Genomic DNA, 21,554 nt, shown 5'->3' on the forward strand with positions numbered 1-21,554 from the left:
ATCGAGAAGTTACAGTTGGGCACAATGGAGGAGGGCATTGTCTCGACTTCGTCGAGATTCGAATCCTTGTCCACTTCTGCAATTCTGCTCTGTCGAAACCAACTCGGCTATGTCCCGTAGGCAAACCTAATTTACACTCGCTCGATCGATTGTTTACCTCAATGTTTGATCGATAATCACATCTACTTGATGCTCTCGTCGTTTTTATTATTGAATGCAACATTAGTTTGGTGTTAGGTGTCAACATTGCATAGCATATCGAGTAGCAATATGACAAGGTGAAGTAGTTTCGGGGTATAATTGAGTTGGTTACGACGGGACAGACTTATTGAAATGGACAAGGGTCGAATCTCGACGAAGCCGAAGCAATGCTCTCTTCCGTCGTCGTCAATTACAATTTCTTCGATTTATCTTCTTACAGATGATTGTATAACCGATCGTGTGAGATCATTGGGATGATGAATTCCACCTTATACTGAAGACAAGGTGAAGCCAACATTAGAAGAAACAAAGAGAACAGCGTATCCTTTTCTCTTCTCTCTTCGTGTTCTTTTGTCTTCTTTCTTCTCGCTTGCTTCACAATTGTTATGATTCATCAAACTCTAAAAGTAAGTATTATTTTGAAAATATGCGGCTCGAATTTTGAAAAATAGTAAAGTCTGGTGGCAAACTGAAAATTTCATCTTATTCCATCTGCAAATGCGGATCCAAAAATTGATTTTGGATCGGGTCTGTCTGCCTCGACAAGAAGCGGGTCGGGTTGTGCAAACGTTGACGCTTCACGGGTTTATCTTTTCTCATACCACTTCTGGTACCGGCCGCCACCATCGAACAAAACGGCACGGCGTCATCTTATGTTCTCTTCTCTCTTTTTCTTTCCGCTTCTCCCGTTGCCCAAAGTACTCCCATCTCGTCACTCTCGTTAGATCGCGAAACCCTCGACGCAATTTGCTGTTCCCGACCCTTTCCATCTTGCAATCCGAAAAATTCCCTACCGTTCTTTCTCTCCGATCCTTTTTTTTTAATCTCTCCTTCTGCTTCTGAGCTCGAATTCCCGACGAGCCGAATTAGGGTTTCTTATATCGGGTGGATACCGCCGGCGGAGGAACGCGAAGAGGCTGGATCTGAATTTCGTCCGGTTTCCAGAGGTCGGTTGTTGCGTTTGACTCGGTGGGCATATCCTTGTCTCATTCCCGACGGCGGTGGCGGGTACTGGAGATGCAATATTTTGTCTCTCTCTTTTTCGGTTTTTCCTTGATCCGTGCTGTTGTTTGTTTGAGAGGTTTTCTGGAAAATTTCGTCTTTGACGGAAAATTTCTTACTTTTGATTTGATTGTTGCCGTATTGTTCTGTTATTGTTAACTTTTGTCATCTTTTTCCCTTCTTCAGTTATTTTTTTATAGCCTTGTGTTTACCGTGGGATGTTTGAGAGATTTGCCATGTTTTGTCTTGAGAACGCATGTTCGATTTCCGTTACTGAGATCAAGCTTGATTTTAGTCTACTATGAACGGCCAAACATAAATAATGGAGCCTGTTAATCATGTTGCCTCAAGTTTGAACTTTTATGTAAGGGTAAATTTGTAGAGATTTTATGGTTAGTATAAAAAAATTTGGACTTAGGTAGAATTCCATTTAGTTAGGATACTAGACGGATAAAACTTATCATGATGGTTGCTAAGAATTTTGTATATCTGTGCTGTTTCTTGTAGTATTGTATTATTTCTTTCCTTGTTCTTCAGCGATTTTTAAGGAGGAAAACTAGAAAATTAAGTTTGTGAACGGAAATACATAATGATTTATTAGAGTTTATATGTTCGGAATAACGGGAAGAGATGTTGTCTTTATTGACCTATGATGTTAGACAAACTTTGTGCTACTTAAGTAGCGAATTTTTTTTGTCTGTAATCGTTGTTGAGCTTGTTTCATTATTGTTTTGATTATTTGCATCTAGTAATGAATGATGATTTACAGTTTTAGGTAATTATTTTCATAATCTTTAGATGGAGCTGTATTAGGTAGTTGATTTATTTTTAATTTGGATATGTATTTTAGGTGTAGTTGCCTCTGCTCTGTAATACAGAACTCGAACTGTGAATTGGGAAGTAATTTATCCACTTTAATTAGTGATGTTACTTTTTTAGTAAACTAATATTCGTCTATTATTTTGTGCCATTAAACTCATCTGATTTTTTAAAATTCTTCCCTTGCAGAATAGATAGAAAATTTGAATAGGTGATTGTGCTCTTCTTCAAGGAAGAAGTATACCATCTATTGTTTGAATAATCCCTTGGTTTGTGGCATGCGGAGAAGATTACCTAAATATATATGTTAATTTGCCGTACTTTTCTGCTGAGACAAAGCTCGCATAAGTTTATTTGATTGAAGCTGCTTCAAATGAGAATTTTTATGCATTCAACAAGGACATGATTCCTATGTCTTCAAAAAAAATTTCAGAAGAGTGAATCCTCACCACAATAGACATTGAGCTGACATAGGGATATCTTCATTTGCATATTGACGAGTATATGACATTACTAACATGTGTTTGTGGTGGTTAACTGATCGAGAGCATACCAATGTCAATGTGAGTATTGCACCATTCTGATATTGCATTTCTCGGTGTCATTAGTTGTGTTTTCCCCTTTTTTTGCTTTATCTATTTTGACCGGTAATTGTTGCCTTCTCTAGGAATCTCAGAGAGGAAGTAGATCAGGTTTTGGGCAAAACACGACCAGAAATGCATGCAGGAATACAGTCTGGTGGACGCTCACCAAAACAAATTGATGGTCTGGCAAAAACTGGCTCTGATGGTGTACGAACTCCTGGATCCTCTCTCCATTCTCACTCTAAGGGAAAGAGGAAGGATAGGATTGATCATGGGATAGAGCCCATCAAGAGCGAGTACCCCTCCAAACCAGATGGTGATTCTTTTAGTTTTAAAACCGAGAATATGGTAAAGGCAGAAATAGTCAAAATTACAGATAAAGGTGGACTTGTAAGCTCTGAAGGGGTAGAGAAGTTAGTGAATCTGATGCAGCTTGATAAAACTGAGAAGACAATGGATGTAACTGTACGGACACTAGTTGCTGATGTCATCACAGCCACTGATCGATATGATTGCCTTATTAGGTTTGTTCAGCTACGAGGCCTACTGATTTTGGATGAATGGCTTCAAGAGGTTCACAAATCTAAGACCAGTGATGGTGTTATTACCAAAGAAAGTGATAAAATGATTGAAGAACTTCTCTTGTCTCTTCTTCGTGCGCTTGCAAAATTGCCTGTGAACCTTAATGCTCTACAGACTTGCAATATTGGTAAATCTGTAAACAATCTGAGGAGCCATAAGAACCTTGAGATACAGAAGAAAGCTAGGGGTCTCATTGACACGTGGAAGAAACGGGTTGATGCAGAAATGACCAAGATCAATGATACAAAATTCGTTACATCAAACCAACCCGTTTGGCAAGTTAAACCAGGTTCTTCAGATGCTTCTCATGCAGGGAATAAGCGCAGTGTTGGAACCGAAGTGGCTACAAAGAATCATGTTAGCCAGTTTTCATCGTCTAAAACACAATCTTGCAAGCCTGGTCATTCAGATGCTACTGTGAAGTCACCTTTATTGTCACAAGGGTCCTTGAAAGTTGGATCAGCTTTAGCAATATCTTCTGGAGTTGGTTTGAAGGACTCGCCGTGCAAAGCTGCTGCTAACACTGGGAGTACAGATGTACCATCTGCTTCCGCAAAGGAGGAGAAGAGTAGTAGTTCTAGTCAATCCCAGAACAATAGCCAGACTTATTCAAGTGATCATACTAAAACAGCAGGGACGTCACGGAAGGAACATACAAGAAGTTCAAGTCCTGGGACTATAAATGTTGCTAAGGTTGCTGGTAGTTCTTCACGTCATCGAAGATCTGGCAATGGGATTTCTGGAACAACTGCTGCGGGGGTGCAGAAGGAAATTCATCTAGGTAAATCTGGTTCTCTCACTAAGGCTAAAACACTGGAAAAATCATCACAATCAGGTGTATTGAATGAAAAGTCATTAGATGTGCCTGTTGCAGAGCATGGAAATAAGCACAGGCTCATTGTCAAGCTGCCTAACCCTGTTCGAAGCCCTGAAAGAAGTGCCACTGGGGGTTCAATTGAGGATTCCACAGTTACAGGCAGTGGAGCGTCGTCTCCTGGTGTCTCAGACAAACATGAGCAAGGCCATCGTAAAGTGAAACTAAGGAGTGAGGCTCATTGGTCTCATATTTCCAGAGATTCCAATAAAGAGTCACGTCAGAGCAATGATGTCAATGAACAGTCAATCGGAGCTGGAGGTCTCAGATCACCTAGTGCTGATGAACCACACCTCAGGAGTGCCAAGGAAATTGGGAAGGATTTAGAGTCTGCCAGAGCTACCTGTTCATCACCTGGTAATGAAAAGGGAATATCCTCTGCTGAACCTAGGACGAGAAGTTCTTTCCGTTCTATTAATGCCTTGATTGAAAGTTGCATCAGATATTCTGAAACTAGTACACCTCTTGCCACTGAAGATGATAATGGGATGAATCTTCTTGCTAGTGTGGCAGCTGGAGAAATCTCCAAATCCGACTTGAGTTCCCCTAATGTCTCGCATGGAACTTCCCCTGCTTTGGAGGATGTATCAACAGAGGCAAAGCTGAGATTGCCAAGTGAAGGGGATGCTATCCGTAGTCCAAAATCGATGCTAACTGATGGTGATGTGGCACAGAGGCATGTTCACTCTAATGAAGCTGTCGAAACTGACATCAGCAAGCAAGATAAGAATGTTTGCTCCATTTTAAATAAGGATGCCCCATACCCCAATGAGCTCATTCTTCCTGGAAATAGTGAAACTGCTGTTGCCTTACAGGACAATAACTTGCCAGGCGGTCAAGGTGAACAATCTCATACTGCTGCAAGTTCCCATAAATCTGAAGACTCTTGCATTAATTCAGAGAAACTAATAGAGGATGAAAGAGGTGGAACTCTATCTGAGTCTGAGCCTGCTGATGTGATGAAACACAACAACGAAGGAACTTCTCAGTTGGAAAGAAAACCAGTGACATATGAAGAGGTCATGGATCAACACACAGATTGCAAACTTGAAGAAAGAAGCACATCAGCAGATAAAAGCAAGCCTGTTGATTGCACTCATCCAAACATAGATAATAATACATGTCCCTCAGAAGTTGCTACTAGAGATGGATACCAAGTTGCAATTGCTACTTCTGGCAGTGAAGAATCAGAAAAGTTGGTCGTCGAGGAATCTCAATCATGTACTGCACCTAAAGAGGTGGCTGAGGTTGCTACCTCATATGACCTGAAGCAACCAATGCGACAAAGCAAAGTAACTATTTCATCTGATAAGTCGAGGACTTGTGAGTCTGATAAAATGGAGAGCAGCGACCCAGAATTGAATGGTAATCATGAGAACAATAGTTCAATTCTACCTGATGAACCAGTAAGACAATCAACCAGCTCTGCTGGCATTGCTGGAGCTGTTGAAGATTTGAAGATGGAGGAGGCTCAAGAAAGTGCTTCTGTTGGATTAGCCAATCAAGCAGACCCAACAAGTTGCAAGCCCCAAGAAATCGAGCACCGATTAAAACTTGAAGGCTCTGTGTTATCTGGGGCTATAGAAGGTGTTGATGAGGATATTTCATCACCTACAGAGACCTCACTTTCCGTCTTACCTACAACAGATTCAGGTAAGCTTGACTTTGATCTGAATGAAGGCATCATTGGAGATGATGGACACCAAGTTGAGGCTGCTGTTTCAGCTGCAACAGTTAATCCCTCTACAATTCATTTGCCAATTCCATCGCCTTTTGCAATTCCCATGTCAAATGGTTTACCTGCTCAAATAACAGTTGCAGCAGCTGCCAAAGGGCCTTTTGTGCCACCTGAAAACTTATTGAAGAATAAGGGTGAGGCTGGATGGAAAGGCTCAGCTGCTACTAGTGCCTTTCGACCAGCAGAACCACGAAAAGTTATGAAAATGACCCACAGTGTTTCTGAGACACCATCTAATTCTGGTGGGAAGCAGTGTCATACACTACTTGATTTTGATCTGAACGAACCTGATGAAAGAATTCTTGAAGACATGGCTACTACTTGCAGCTCTTCCAAGGCTAGAGGTGCTGAACTGGGAACAGAAAGCAATCTAGATGTGCCTGTGCGGGTTTTTGGAGGACTTAATCTTGATTTAAATAGAGTTGATGAAACAGACAATGGGCAGACCTTCACAAGCACCTCCAGTGGACAGGATATTTCACTTTTATCTGCAGGACCTGCGTTGGCAGAATTCCCTACTAGGGAAGCAAATATGTTGAGGGATTTTGATTTGAATAATGGACCTGGATTAGATGAAGTTTCTGCTGAATCTCTGACCAGAAGCCAAAATATGAAAACTGCTAGCAGCGTGCCGTTTCTTTTTCCAGTTAGTAACATCAGAATGAACACTAATGAATTAGGAAGCGTATCAGCATGGTTTCCCCCTGGTAGTTCTTATCCCACCGTAGCTATGCCATCTTTCTTGTCCAACAGAGAGCAGCTTTACCCAATTGTTGCAGCTTCAGGTGCTCAGAGAACTATGGGGCCAGTGACTCCAAGTGGCCCTTTTGGGAGTGATGTTTTCAGGGGTCCTGTCATTTCATCATCTCTGCCGATGGGATTCAATCCTGCAGCATTTCCTTATGGCTTCACCTATGGTTCTAATTTTCCACTTCCGGCAACTTCTTTTTCAGGTGGGTCAACAGCCTTTGCTGATTCTTCATCTAGTGTTCCTTCAGGTTTCCCTGCCATGCCTTCACCACTTGTTGGACCTGCTGGCACTGTTTTATCCAATTACCGGAAGCCTCACTTGGCAAGTCTTCCAGAGGGCAGCAATGGTAGTGGATCTGACAATTCTCGGAGATGGATCACACCAAGCCTCGACCTGAATTCCGGCCCAGGGAATGTAGATGCAGAAGGCAAAATCGAGAGATTCACTTTAGCACCAAGACAACTCTTAAATGCAACATCCCAGGGTTTCGCAGAAGAGCAGGTAAGTATGTATACAGTTCCTGCTGGGGGTTTGAAGAGGAAGGAACCTGAAGGAAGCCGGGATACCGATAGATCTTCCTACAAGCAACATTCCTGGCGGTAACCAGAGATCAAAAAGCAAATCATCTGTAGCAATCCGATGCGTTAGTCACCATCATTCCTTTCTCTCTCTCTTTTACTATGTGATGTAGGACATCCCCACATTCCTAGAATTGATTTAGCTTCCACTCTTACTGGCTCAGGTCTATTGGAAACCTTTGTAGTGACTTCCACCACTGTCAATACACAGAAGCCGAAAGACGCAGACTCTTCTCAAGGATAATACGGAAATCATGCAGGCTACACCGGCTCGACATTACATAGCCACAGAGGATGGTGACAATTCCTTGTGTGCTCTTTTTTGTTCCACAAATCCTCTCCTCTGCTGGAGTCACTGCATCTCAGATTCCTGCCGTGCCGTGCCGTATGTATTTTCGATGTTCCATGAAATTATATTCCATGTTTAACTTAGTTTATGATCAGATTGCAACAGCTCTAGTCGTCATGAGTTGTGATGCTTTGCGGTTCCATGCATGAATTGCCCTCCTCTTCGAACTTTGTCACGACGTGTCCATATCGTCCACTCGCGTGCAGTTTCGTATTTGTGTCGCAAGAGGTGCGTGTACGTGAATGATTCTAATATGTGATTTTATTTTAAATTAATATAGATAGAGACAGACAGAGAAGAAGAAGAATGATAAGGAAAGGAGAAGGCAAAGGACACGGTGCTCGTGCTCGTGTTTCCTTGTGAATGATTAGTACATAATATAAGGAAGAAAAGGACGACGCCACATTGATGAGTTGGTGGGTGGGGTGGGGGTGGGGGTGGGGGTGGGGGGTGGGACCACCACTTTGGTAGTGTACATTGATTGCAGCCTTGCTATCGCGATGGGTCCTGCCCTGTTGTTGTTGCATTATACGCCCTGTTTACTAGCACGGAATATCCAATTGCTAAGACAACATTGAAGTCGATTTTGAACCACGTATCCATTCTTCTTTTCCATAGCGCAAATTCACCTTCAAATTTAGGTAGTTGAATGTTTGAATCGGTTATTCCTCTTGATGATCTAGTTTCTTAGTTCGGTGTTTAGTCCTTCTAAAGATGACTCTAATATCAAGTGTTGGTGAATCACTAGAAGGAAGAGATGAATAATAATTTATAATTAAAAATATTTATTTATATTGTTAATGATTTAGCAAGGACATATACATTAAAAAAATAAAATGAACACATAAAAAAAAGTATGAATATTTACTTAGTTACAATTCTCAAGTTATTAGTTTAAGAATTATGAAAATTCTACTATCTTCTCTTTCTTAGTAATGATTCGGAGATGAAAAAATATCTTATAATAATTGAGCACGAACTTAGATCATAAAGATAATGAAGAACAAAAATCATAAATTCAAGCTTCAGCATCTTTTATAGATTTTATCTCGATTTGATCATTATCGAATTGATTATTTTTCGATCGCTCGAAAGCCTTCTGGTTGATTAGATATTTGCTGATATGGCTTCAAACTTTATCCGCTTTGACAACGACTCAATAACGACTCTAGCTCCTTCCGATCACTTGGAAGTTGATGACGTGGTTGTTTTGATCTGTTTCGACAAGGGGTCTGGGTGACTCAACAGTCAGTTTTCGATCGCCTAGATTGTTTCCATTACTTGAAATATGATCAACCTTTGTACTTGATCATTCGTTGAGCTCGTCTTTCCAGTCGCCTAGGTGATATTTCACCTTTTCCACTCGGTGCCGTGCCAGGGCTTGGAAGCTAGAGTGCGAGGAGAAGCAAGGGTTGGTGGGGGGGGGGGGGGGGGGGGGGGGGGGGGGGGGGGGGGGTGTCGTCGTTGACACCGTGACAGAGAAAGGAAGGTGTTCGTTTAGATTGGAGAGGTCGTTGTCGATCATCGTCCACCTCGTTACGGGGAAGGAGACAAAAAGGAGTGGCGAAATTTTGCCGATTTAATTTAAAACATTGAGAAACCAAATTACTAAAAATAATTTAAAATTTATTTAAAAAATAAAAGTAATTAATTTTGCACTTTTAAAAAACTAATATATATATATATATACACACACGTATTTATCATCTAAATTTCAAAATTTTCCCTTCTATTTTTTTCTTGTATTTGAAATGATAAAATTAAGATCTTTGCAACTTTATATCTTCCGTTCACTTTCTTTCCAAAATATTTTCTTGATTAAAAAAACGAGAAATGTGTATTTTATTAAACACTTTAAATTTTCGTGAATATCCCTAATATTAATAATTTAACTATTTTAAGTATATGGCCATATGAACTATGGATCAATAGCTATCACCCACCCGACCCGTTAACCGGCGCCCTGCAAGCCTGCAACCATGTCTGGCCCACGTTAGCTCCGAGATATACTCTTCAACTAAACGGCACCGATCTCCCCCAAACCCTCGTGCCCTTCCTTCTGGTTGTCCAACTCCACGTCATTTCTTCGTCGCCCTCGTCAGATCGCGGAAACCCTCGACGCAAATAGTTGCCGCGTCGAAACCGCGATCCTTTCGACGTCCCGATTACTTCGGATTCCATTCTTTCCTTTTCTTCCAGATCTTTGTACTGGTCGCTCCTTGGTCGTGGATTTCGGTTGCTGTCCTGCGGAGTTAGAGTTTCTTTTCGTGGATTCCACTGGCGTGTGCGCGTTGCAGATGCAGGATCTGATCGCATGTCAACGTACGGATCGATAGATGGTGATACTAGCGCTGTGTAATTCATCTTAATTTCTGCAATGTCTTTCGCAAGTCCGTTCATTTTCTGAATATTTGCAGGATATGGGCGAGTTCGAGTTCATAGAAGGCGAGGAGGATTAGCTTAAGTTGTGTGTTAATTGGCTTTACCTTCATGCTGAGGCACAAGCTTGCAAAAGGTTTTGCCTGACAGTCTTCCGGTTCATGAGAAATGGACAGTTCTGGATTTACAAAGGCTGAGCAGAGCAATTCTGTGGAGGCGTTTGTTAAAAGTGGGCCAGTAGAAGACCATCACGATGACAGGCATGATTGACATTATCGGATTTTTCTTTTTTCTGTAATCATAAGTCTTCTTGCAACCATTGTTGTAGTGCGAGCAAAGACACAATTGAAAAAAAAAGAAGCATAATCAGTAATTTCTATAATTTGCATCTGTTGATAAGTTGAACTATTGCGGACGCGCGCACACACACACAGCTTGAATTGCTACTGAAATTAGGATTTTTTTTATTTCACATTTCATCATATATTGCTACAAAAGTTCCATTTTTCTTATAATCACTTCACCAGCTTTCCATCTTTCAAGATACAGATTTTGCATGTTCATTTCAAAAAATCAATTCTGCAGATACGAAATGATCATCCTTGCACAGAGATGTATATGATTGTTATGTTTTCTTACCCAACATGTATTTTGACACTTCTTAATTTGGATCATGGTCTCATTGACATTGTTATCTTTGAGGAACCAAGCACTTTAGATGTGTTTGGAACAGTGCAATAAAACATTTTATTTGTGGTCTTGATTTTGTAGCTTTCCTTTCTTTCCAGTTATGTAACTTGAGAAAGATCAGATCCAACTGTAATTCTTGGAAAATCAATGGCTATTGTATATTAACTTCTAAACCATGATTATCAATTTATTTTCAGAGAACAGAGGAGGATACGAAAGTGGAGGAAAATGATTGGTGTCGGTGGTAGTGACTGGAAACATTATGTTAGAAAAAAATCTCATGTAGTTAGAAGGCGTATCAGAAAAGGAATCCCTGACTGTCTGAGGGGACTTGTATGGCAGTTGATATCTGGAAGTCGAGACCTCCTCCTCATGAATCCAGGAGTTTATGAGGTAATTTCCATCTTCTTTGCTTATGTTGATGATTGAAAAACACCGAGTATTTGGACACTCATATAGATATACGTTAACCCACTCATTCTCTGCCATACTTAGGATATGTGAAACAGGAACTAAGCTGCCAAATGATAGAAAAAGGTAAAATAGAACATTATCCATGAAAACAATTAGTACTACTTTATGATATACTAATTGCCCCTGACAGCATTGGTGAAATACCCAGAAAGATGAATTTATTAATATATTTATGATAGCATTTCAATCGTAAAAACTATCAGTACAATGTTCTAACTATTTCGTTGGGCTAGGTGGATCATATCTCCTATTGAGCTCTATCATTGCCACTTGCCAAGGCCATCAGTAAATATCTAGATCAGTTTTTATGTATGCTGATTTTCTTTGATCACATCTGTAACTTCAATTGATTTTTGTCCAATATGAAATTTGTCGCCACTTTTAATACATTTCTATTATTCTATTTATTTTCCTTCAAGTAGTAAAATCTTAATAGTTATATTTAATTTAAAACTTGTAGTCTCTAAAACATGACTCTGCGTTCAGTTTTTCTAACACAAACTTTCATGAATAAAAAGTAAGTTCTTTGGTGCTAGTTAAAGAAAGAAAGTTAGAATTGATCTTTATTGTAAATCACTGATAATAAATTTTGAGAAACTAATCATGTCTCTTCTAGTTCTAAACTAATCGTGTCAAAATCATGCCAAACATCTCTATTCTGATTTTGAGAAATCTTTCATTTATTATTCTTAAAATTCCACCATTGAGTTCTATAGTAAAACTAATGACATAATGTTTCTTAAGTTAATTCAGAAGAACCATATATAGCAACATCAGATGATGCTTGATTAGTTGAACTTTCTTCTTAGTTTCGATTCATATTCCTTTTTTCTTTTCTTTTCTTTTCTTTTCTTATTGTGTTTGTTTTGCAGATGAGAATCAGTAGATGTGGCTGTATCTATTTTTTGATTCTTGTATATATATTTTGAAATAAACTGGTATATGTTTTTTGCTGCAGCAACTAGTAATATATGAGACATCAGCATCAGAATTGGACATTATCCGTGACATATCTCGTACATTTCCTTCACATGTTTTCTACCAACAGAGACATGGGCCAGGCCAAAGATCACTGTACAATGTTCTGAAGGCTTACTCTGTATTTGACAGGGATGTTGGATATGTTCAGGTTTGGTTCTGAAGTTAATTCTTGTGCACTTTGCTGGTAATGATTGAAGGATCAATGAGTCAAGTTTTCGTATCCTTATGTCTTATCATTCATGGCATTTATATAAATTTCAGGGTATGGGCTTCTTAGCGGGCCTGTTGCTTCTGTACATGAGTGAAGAGGATGCATTTTGGCTATTAGTTGCCTTGTTAAAAGGAGCAATTCATGCTCCGATGGAAGGTTTGTACCAGGTAACTGCATAGAGTTTTAGATGCTTATTTTTGTATTTAAATTTCTATATGAAATTGCCCTATATTTATGTTAATGATCTATATGCTAATTGTATTAGTAGTAAAATGCTTGATAAATAGTTTTGATAGCAGTAACTTCTCCTTGGTGTGTGAATTGTAGAGCATATTAAACTTCTGTAGAATTTGTTCCATGTAAATTGAGCTGGTTAATTTCATTTATGGAATTCTTTACTGCACTTCTAGTTTCCTATTATACTCTTGAACTTTTCTGGATATTTGCCTGAAATCAAGGTTGGAAGGGGATACAAAGATATTACCTTTCCATTGAAAATTTGTGTTCAAATCTTATCAAGTGAAGTTGCTTTATCTAGTTATCCTTTACAGTTGCTAATTTTAATTATGTGAACATAAAATACATGGTTTTGCAAAATTTAGTGAGTTGAGCATAATTAGTCTGCTCTGCAGTATGGTGGCTGTTGCCTTCTGATAAGATCCCAGTTAGATGTGTTTTCCAATTTAACATGAGAATCATCAATGATCTCAACTCTCGTATCTGATTAACAGTTTGGTGGTTTTTTTATGAACTTCAAAAAAGACATTATTTTGATTCAACAATTTCCAAAATGTGTTTTCTCTTTTCCACAAAAAAAAGGCAAAGGGAACCTCAACGAATCTACAACCAGTGAAGCTTGAACTCTTGTTACTGTTTTAATTCTTCCTTTGCTTGTTTTTTGAATTTTGTCCATTGACTGTATGGAATTCACTTTCCTCTGACCATAATGAAAGATGCTATTGAAATGGTTATAAAGTATTCCTTGAATTAAGTTTTGGTTGAATATTTATTTAATTTTCATTTGAGGCCTCATTTCATATTCAGCTTCAAAATATTAAAAAAAAATCTTGGAAGATAAAATATACTGACAAAAATCATTACTAGGAAAGATAAACCCAAGACATTTCAAAAATCAAGTTTGGAAGGTAAATAATTTAGTATATTGAGGGGTCGTGGGAAACTTAACATTCCCATCTCCTACATGAGATTTGTAATCCTCCTCTATATGGAGTTAAATTATTTCTATTCCCTTAAATCCCAAGAAGCATGACAACAAACATGGGTTTGTCTCATTCCCTATCAAATTCCATGGCAGAGGGAAAACACCCAAAACAAACGAAGCTGAGTTTCTTCACTTATAAGAAGTTTTCCTGAAATCCCTTTATGACATTATATTAGCTGCATCCATTCATACTGCCTGCTTGGTTTCAGACATCTGAATTGCACTTAGATATTTAACTTTTATTATGGAGTAGAAAAGACAAAGCTGTAAAGTATCGATATGGCTTTTTGGTGCTCACAGCAAGTCAGCAACACTCTGTGCCACTCAAAATATACCTTTATACATGCTTTTGTTCCCCTCAATTTTTTCAAAGCAGTTATGACTTATGATATAACCATGTCAAGAATATATTGGATTGAGCTTTTTTATTTAAGCTAAAGCTTAGAACTATACAAGATAAATACAGATGAGCCGAGGAGAATAAATACGAAAATGGTTTTTATCAATATCAGAAAATTGGATTAGCATTATATTTTGCTCAAGCAATAAGAGGTGTTCTTCTGCTGACCCCAAGTTTCTCTGAGAAAAAGATTGTAGTATCTTCATTTTTAATGAAATAACAATATTGGATATATATTCAAAATCTATAGATGTTTAATATTTTCACCATAATAAGCTCTGCTCACTTATTAGCTATTTATGTAGTTTGATGTTTTCAACATTGTAATCTTTTCTTGTTAATTAGCCTGGTTTACCACTGGTTCAAGAATACCTGCGTCGGTTCGAGCAATTGGTGAAAGAATATTTGCCAAATTTGGGAGAACATTTTTCTCAAGAGATGATTAATCCAAGCATGTATGCTAGTCAATGGTTCATAACTGTGTTTTCATACTCATTCCCATTTCCTCTTGCACTTCGCATCTGGGATGTCTTTCTGTACGAGGTTAGTGAATTATGGTTATATGGTTAATTGTTAGACATTATGGCAACATATTATCCTTTTCTCCTAATTATGATATATATCAGTGACACCAATTTATGTGGCATCTTCATGTGTATTAATATTCTGAAACTTTGTAGGTAAAGATCCATGATGCTGGTGCATGCACATCACAGATTGTCAAAAAAAAAACACTAGTTTCAACCTTGTGTAGTTCATGGCTCAGTAGATCGATAAGACTAATTTGCAGTTTATGTGCCACACACATGATTTAGTAGTAATATTTGGATATCTGCATTCGTTTAAGTCCCTTTTCCTCCAAAGGATGGAAAAGTGGAGAGATAGAAAAAAAGTAGATATGTAGTTGATAATGGCAAATTTGTAGCAGTTTTGATAATATGCAGGAAACTTGCATTGTTGCACTCTAAGTCACATTTATGCCGTCTCAGGGTGTCAAAGTTGTTTTTCAAGTCGGTTTGGCCTTATTAAGATTCTGCCACGATGACTTGGTAAACTTTTCGGTAAATTCTGTTACAGTTCAATTGTATTTGTCTATTAACATATAAGTCTTTGGTTATCAGATAAAGTTACCTTTTGAGAAACTTCTACATGCTCTGAAAAACTTCCCTGATGAAGCAATGAACCCAGATACACTATTACCGCTTGCCTTCTCAATAAAGGTAATGATCCATTTGGGCTCTTCAGATATTATTCTTTTGACGAAACACTTTCTCGTGGTTTCAAAGGACTGAGAATTAGAAATTCTAGCTAACTCATGTTAATCAACTGATAAAGTTGTATTACGTATTCGCCACAACTGTGTAAAAAATTTTACTCTCATCAATTTTTTATCTCTGTAGGTGTCAAAACGCTTAGAGGAGCTTAAGGGAGAGCATGAAAAGAAAAATGACAGATCTTTGCTACAATTGAGTATGCCAATTAGCAGCTCTACCCTACCAATCCAGAAACCATCTGCTGTCGAGTGAACACTTCCACTCGAGGAAACTGATCTTGTGGTCTTGTGCCTGAAATCTACCGATAACGCCGCCCGGTAAGTTATTAAACGACTTAGGGTGTCTTACATGATGTCTCATTGATCATAGTGTTGAATCCTCTTCGCCTAAACTAGTTTTTTTGTTGCACTGGTGGTTCCAAACTCAGTTGTATCAATTGTTACAACTAAATTTACACTCAAAAGCAAGTTTACTTGTTATCAAACCGAAGTCATTAAACTTGACTCTAAATCTTAAGCCCTTTTCCAATATGTCCAAAACCTGAGCTTAAATCTAGTCTAGTATACTTTTACTCGATGACTCAAGGAGTTTGACCAACTTTTATCTGGAAATTTTATTACTTAATTTCTTTTTTTCTTTTCTTGCAGGGTTCTTGACTCGTCGATGATGCCAATTAGCAGGCTAAGTTTAAGTCGTAGAAGACGTATAAATTTAAATAATTTGTGTTCCATCATCATAGCTTTACATTCCCATAAAGTGCCTTGTAAATTTGTTGTATTACAGTCCTGTTGTGCTTGTTGCCTTTTTCTACTATATATCAATAAACAATATGAAAAGATTTTTTTTTTTTCAACTGCCATTATCTGCTTATATTTTACTACCCCTAATCCATTTTACTATTTTGTCAGATGAAGGGGAGTTGCAATGCTAAATATTATAAGTTCAGTCTCAAAAATCCCCGTATTGATGAAAGTTTCATATGTTAAATTGTCCTTTTAATTAAATAAAAAAATATTTAACGACAATTCATAAATAGATATAGAATCCATCCACAACTTTTTTTTATAATAAATAAATAGAAAATTATTTTGACTCCCGTATAATGCATTCTTTTTTTTTGTTCACAGTTCACACCTTAAGATTGCATTCGACCTTAATTCAAAGGCATTCTAAATGTTGAAATGTTCTAAACAGTAAATATAATTTTAATATAAAAATGCTCTATGTATATATTTTTCGGCATAACAAGTTATGAAATAATAATATTTTTGATATGAAACTCTGAACTTTTCCACGAACCAAAGAGTGTTCCGAGTAAAAGAATTGAATCAAGCAGTTGATACGGACATTGTGCCATTTCTGTGGTGAAATGGACCAACAACACTCAGAATGCCCACTATTTACTGGAGAAAACATGTTTAAGGCATTTGAAAGTAGAAACATATTCCGAAAAGGAAGAAACTCTTTTCTACTTGACCGCACTGTCGACCGAGCTTCAGCATTTGAGCAACTTCTGTCATCATCCTTGAGGGGAAGCTTCATCTCCACTTGATGATCGCAGAACCCCAAGTGAGTCCAGCTCCAAACCCTGCGGTCGCAATGGTGTTGCCAGCCTGAACCTTTCCAGCCCGAACGGCCTCATCCAGTGCTAGAGGAATCGATGCCGCGCTTGTGTTTCCATAGTTTGCCAAATTCGATATGACCTTCTGGTGAGGGATCTCTAACCGGGTCGCTACCGCATCTATGATCCGTTGGTTTGCCTGGTGAGTGGTAATCACTTTGAGTTTTACAAAACAAATTATGTAACCACAATCTGGCGTTGTCATTAGTTGCTTGCTTACCTGATGGAGCAACAACCAATCGATACTAGAACTTGGAATGCCAGCTTCCTCCAATGCAGCTTCGATAGATTGTGGCACACATCGAACCGCAAAGCGGAAGACCTCCTGGCCATTCATTTGAATGCAAGAATATGATGATCGCTTTGGAGGAAATAGACGGGTGCCATTACTTTCCACAGCATGATCATACGTTGCTAGAGCATTTAATTGCCTGTGGAAGAACAGCACAGAATCAACTCAGAACAAGAATATAGCTTCCCAGAAAGATCTCGTTATGCAGGACTTCACCTGTGGCCATTCCCATCGCTGTGAACATCAAAACCAAGCAAGCCATCTTCTTCGCTGTTGCATGCCTGTATCATAAAATTTGGAAAAGTTGCCATTTCAGAAAGATAATATGCATTCATAGAACAAACTATGTAACTTAAACATGCAACTGAAATAGGTAAGTTGCAAAATTTATGAACACGATTAATTTGATTCTCTAAATCGAATGCAAAGATCGATGATTATCGAATAAGAAGCAAGAGTACATTGCATGACAAACATCAATAATTAACAAAATATCAGAAACTGTAACATAAGATGAGTTGTACATAGAAAATACTTCCATGACAGTAGTGTTTTGTAGAACATAAGGGTATGTTAAGCATCCGAGCAAGGTTTTAAATCTTGTTCTGAGCTGGGTTATCAGTCCTTAGCCAGCACAAAATGCATTGGTGGCACTAACATCATATCAAGGTACGTGGGTTGCTAGTCAGCACCGATCAGAGAAGAAAGAATCAAAGACGGAAGAAGAAGAAACCGGGAAAATCCTAGCTCATGAATGACCTCACGGGGGTACCTTACCTTGTGGAAACGTTGTTGTTGTTAGTCTTGCGGATGAATGATTGCAGCTCTAGTGGCGTCTCTTGGGACTGAGGAAGGTACAAGCCCTTCATGATTTCGCATTGCGCCTCCCATTGCAGCTCCAATGATGACCAAAAGAAAAGGACTGAGTAAGATGCTAGGGCCTCTCCCTCACCTATATTGGATGTATTGATGTGTTCTACGTGCTGATCGTTGCATAAAACAGTAAGTTTCATCCTTAGCAACCGGCACAGAATGAGATTTAAATCCATGTATCCAAGGTTTTGGATTCAGGGAAGTCATGGCTAATAATAAGAATTCCAAGTTATTTGCACAAACATATTTGGAGCAATAAAAATGAAGTGCTTAGAAATCCATTACAAGATTGTTCTCATGGTGTTCTTCAGTGTCTGAGGATAGTTATCAAAATATCCCATCAGATCACATATAGCATAACGATTAAGAGAGAAAATTGACTTTCTATCGAAATTTTATTTCAGTATCTTTTTAATAACGTAAAAGATGTACATTCTGAAAGGCGACATCCATTCTATTTAAGACTAAGAAATGCCACAATGCAACTTATTGTACATGCTGATTCAGGTTTCTTGCAAAAGGCAATAAAGTAAAATTAACCTGGACTAGCACCGCACCAGCTGCATCACCAAAAAGGATGCACGTGCCTCTATCTGTCCAGTCCACATTGCGTGAAAGAGCATCTGCACCAATTACCAGGATATTCTGAAACCCACCACCTGTAAAACAATATGATCAGTCACTTGAATTAGATACTACCCAGAAAGCACATTTCACACAACTAGACCTTTAATGAAGCGAGTAGCAGTAATTAGGCCGATGATAAATCCACTACAAGCAGCTGTTATGTCAAAAGCCCAAGCATTTTTGCATCCCAAGTCTCTTTGTATCTAAACAAGATAAAGAGGTAAATGTCCAGAATGACAGATATTGCAACATAAGCAGAAAGAAATTTTCATAGAAAGTAGGTAATCTACTTCAACTTTTGATAATGACAATAGATTTATATCTAGCACAAGTTTGAAATAGTATGGACAACTGACATCCAATACTTGGCACATGCAATGACACAAAGTTGTTGTCATGTTAAATCCATGTCATCATAAATAAGTAACACCGAAATTTCAAAAATTAACCCAGGATGTTCTGACTTAGATCTATGAATTCCAGGAGCACTATTTTTGTATAATCTTTGAGTAAGATCATCGTCAAACCTGAGAGCCACCTCCAAACAAATCATCTGGAGTTGATGTGCACATCATGACTAGATCAACTGCATCAGCTTCTACTTCGGCCATTAGAAGAGCCTCTTTTGCTGCCTCTGCAGCTAAGCCACCCAACGTTTCATTTCCTGTGAAGAAAAGGGAAAAAAAATTCTAATCATATACCATCTGGAATTCCATTTATAAGATCCATTAACAAGGAAATGAAGGATGAGTTTTGCTTCCTTTGTGTTATTCAGGCATAGATGTCGAAAAATAATCAGTAAACCTTCTAAAACTGGGCAGGAAAAGTAAGCAGTGCCATTGTAACATTATAGTGAATGGCTCTGAAATGCAAAGTTCAAGGCAGTGTGTTAAGCTAAGTCATTTCCTTTAGGTGTCTCAATTGGTTTTGGCTTATGATGACATCAATACAATCTGGACCGCTTGAATGTGAACTTAAATTATTTAGGAGAACTAACTCCACAAGAATAGTTTGCTTATAGAAGAAAGCAGATTTCAATTTGTATCCCTCTGAATGGAAAGAAAACAATGAAACACATGCTTCTCACAACATTAACATGTGAGCATATTTCACAGAATAGTCAAAACCTTTAATTAATTTTTATCCTTCACGAGATAAGTTGCCATTGATTGACTTGATACTACTTGCATGCATAGAAAAGACTTTGTGCTGAATAAGTAAGCAATTAAAATAAATCAATTGTTGATGTTCATTTGATACACATGAATGATACACCAAAGAATGAAGACACAACTATATGACAGAACAGTACCTGTAAGAACTCTCCTATTCCGAATCCCTGTCCGAACAGAAATCCATTCATCTGAGGTTTCAACAATTTGTGCAAGATCATCATTGGAAATGGTGAGCTTTGGTACAGCAGATCCTGATCCAACAAGTTTTGACCCCAGGCCCACAACTCTGCAGTTTTTCTTTCTTAGAATGAAGATATGAATAATGTCATTCAATTATTTTAAATTCAAGTTAACTAATGTAGATTGAAAAGAAGACCATAAAAAATGTAAGGCATCATGAAGCACCTGGTATAGCTTGCTGAGAAGAAAAACATGAAATTCAATGATACAATGCAAATACACAAGAAATCACAAAAAAAGGAAAATATGAACCATAAGTAGCTTTAATGGAACCACCACAAAAACTAAAAAGAACAAACACTAAATTAGCACCTCTAATTTTATGCAATTACACGAACCAATCAGATAATGTTCCCAGCTTCTTATCAACCATTTTCTAAACAAGAGGAGGGTTCCTCTTAATTCACTTTTAAGAATCAGCAATTGAAAATGCTCAAAGTTCTTCCAATAAATAGGCATGTTGTTCATTTATCAATAAAACTCAATGAGCTGTAAGTTTTGCACTTCCGTGCCAATTTGCTAGCCAAGCTGACAGCCACAGACCAAGCAAACCCATCTCATAGTATTCATGATCCAATTAGCTGGTCTCCATCTCTTTATTTGACCCCCTGTTTCTCCTTTAACTCAATGAATGCTTGGTGGTCCTTGTCCTTCCATTCATTCAAAAGTGCAGAGTATCCCACTCTGTTCACATTGCCAAACAAGAGTTTGCAGACAAGTGATAGATAATCTTACCCCTATTCCCCATTCCTTCTTTAGTCTAATACAGAATCACACAGACAACAATCAAGAACAAAAAACAAAGACCAGACTTTGCGGCGCGATTTCGTCTAAACAATACAATTTTCCCATTTGCTACATAACCATGTTCAGTAACAATTCCAAACCATAACCAATCCGAAACAAAGAGGAGGCGTACCTTCGGCGCTGAGAAAATCCCGAACTCAGTGGTCACGCGACGGCCCCTAATTGAATATTATTGAGTAAAGGTAACATTACCATCCACCGCAGCGCGGAAGCATCCGAGCAGCGCCGCCCTCCTGGATCCAAACCTCCGAAGCGCCCAAGGCTCCAACTTTCTCTCCTGGAATGACCGCGCGGACGACGAGACGAGCCCCAGGGCGCTGGCCATCGAACTCGGACAGGAGGGAGAGGATCTCTCAGAACGATCTAACGGGAAGAGAAGCAACAGAAGAGAGCAAGCGAGAGAGAAAGAGAGAGAGAGAGAGAAAGATCTGAGCTCGCCTTCGGTATCTCCGATGGGGGTTAACGGAGACGTCGAAGCACACAAAGATGCAAGATCTCGTGTGCCGATCATTTCATCACACACGATACCCCTACTCTTTCATTCGCCGCCAGACATGGCCCCCACATCACCTTTCAAGAAACCCAATAAGAAGTAGACTTTGGTGAACTGTAAGACACAGGAATGAAAAATCTTGGTGAGAAAACCAACGAGATCCATGGACGATTGGAGATCACCCAATGCCAGATCCAACGGCTGACAGTGAAGCTAAACAAAAATATATGAAAAACTTTTAATATTGAAAATTAAAAGAATAATTTATTGCACAAGAAGTTTAAATTATACCTCCGTTCCCTCCTTCAAGAACATGA

At 38.5% G+C, this 21,554-nt stretch overlaps 2 protein-coding genes and 1 pseudogene across 3 annotated transcripts; 2 read left to right on the forward strand and 1 right to left on the reverse strand.

Moving 5' to 3' along the window:
• The first annotated feature begins 901 nt into the window (after positions 1–901).
• Positions 902–7,618, forward strand: LOC141826690 (uncharacterized). The gene is made up of 4 exons (XM_074713969.1): positions 902–1,209; positions 2,212–2,585; positions 2,690–7,194; positions 7,294–7,618. Exons 2-3 carry the CDS (start codon positions 2,578–2,580, stop codon positions 7,152–7,154), a joined length of 4,473 nt encoding a protein of 1,490 aa, XP_074570070.1. The 5' UTR covers positions 902–1,209; positions 2,212–2,577; the 3' UTR covers positions 7,155–7,194; positions 7,294–7,618.
• A 1,905-nt stretch (positions 7,619–9,523) lies between these two features.
• On the forward strand, positions 9,524–15,956 carry LOC141826750 (uncharacterized). Of its 2 annotated transcripts, none has more exons than XM_074714048.1 (10): positions 9,524–9,817; positions 9,896–10,117; positions 10,745–10,940; positions 11,980–12,150; positions 12,264–12,380; positions 14,181–14,378; positions 14,825–14,884; positions 14,957–15,055; positions 15,236–15,426; positions 15,757–15,956. In XM_074714048.1, exons 2-9 carry the CDS (start codon positions 10,026–10,028, stop codon positions 15,359–15,361), a joined length of 1,059 nt encoding a protein of 352 aa, XP_074570149.1. In that variant the 5' UTR covers positions 9,524–9,817; positions 9,896–10,025; the 3' UTR covers positions 15,362–15,426; positions 15,757–15,956. The 2 variants fall into 2 exon arrangements, with proteins under 2 accessions (XP_074570149.1, XP_074570150.1); XM_074714049.1 differs by having other exon boundaries at positions 9,524–9,800.
• Positions 15,957–16,417: 461 nt separating this feature from the next.
• Positions 16,418–21,302, reverse strand: LOC141826751 (beta-ketoacyl-[acyl-carrier-protein] synthase III A, chloroplastic-like; annotated as a pseudogene).
• Between the last annotated feature and the right edge of the window lie 252 nt (positions 21,303–21,554).

The sequence above is a fragment of the Curcuma longa genome, chromosome 4 (genome assembly GCF_044706935.1).
Source record: "Curcuma longa cultivar G26 ecotype Majalengka, Jawa Barat chromosome 4, ITB_CL_G26_1.1, whole genome shotgun sequence".
NCBI classification, from domain to species: Eukaryota; Viridiplantae; Streptophyta; class Magnoliopsida; order Zingiberales; family Zingiberaceae; genus Curcuma; species Curcuma longa.

What these genes read in the sequence shown, in the direction of transcription:
- LOC141826750 (XM_074714048.1), top strand. Translation starts at nt 10,026, where the DNA reads ATGGACAGTTCTGGATTTACAAAGGCTGAGCAGAGCAATTCTGTGGAG. An exon ending in GAAGACCATCACGATGACAG is followed by an intron (nt 10,118 to 10,744) that starts GCATGATTGACA and finishes ATTTATTTTCAG; the next exon opens with AGAACAGAGGAGGATACGAA. An exon ending in GATTCTGCCACGATGACTTG is followed by an intron (nt 14,885 to 14,956) that starts GTAAACTTTTCG and finishes TTTGGTTATCAG; the next exon opens with ATAAAGTTACCTTTTGAGAA.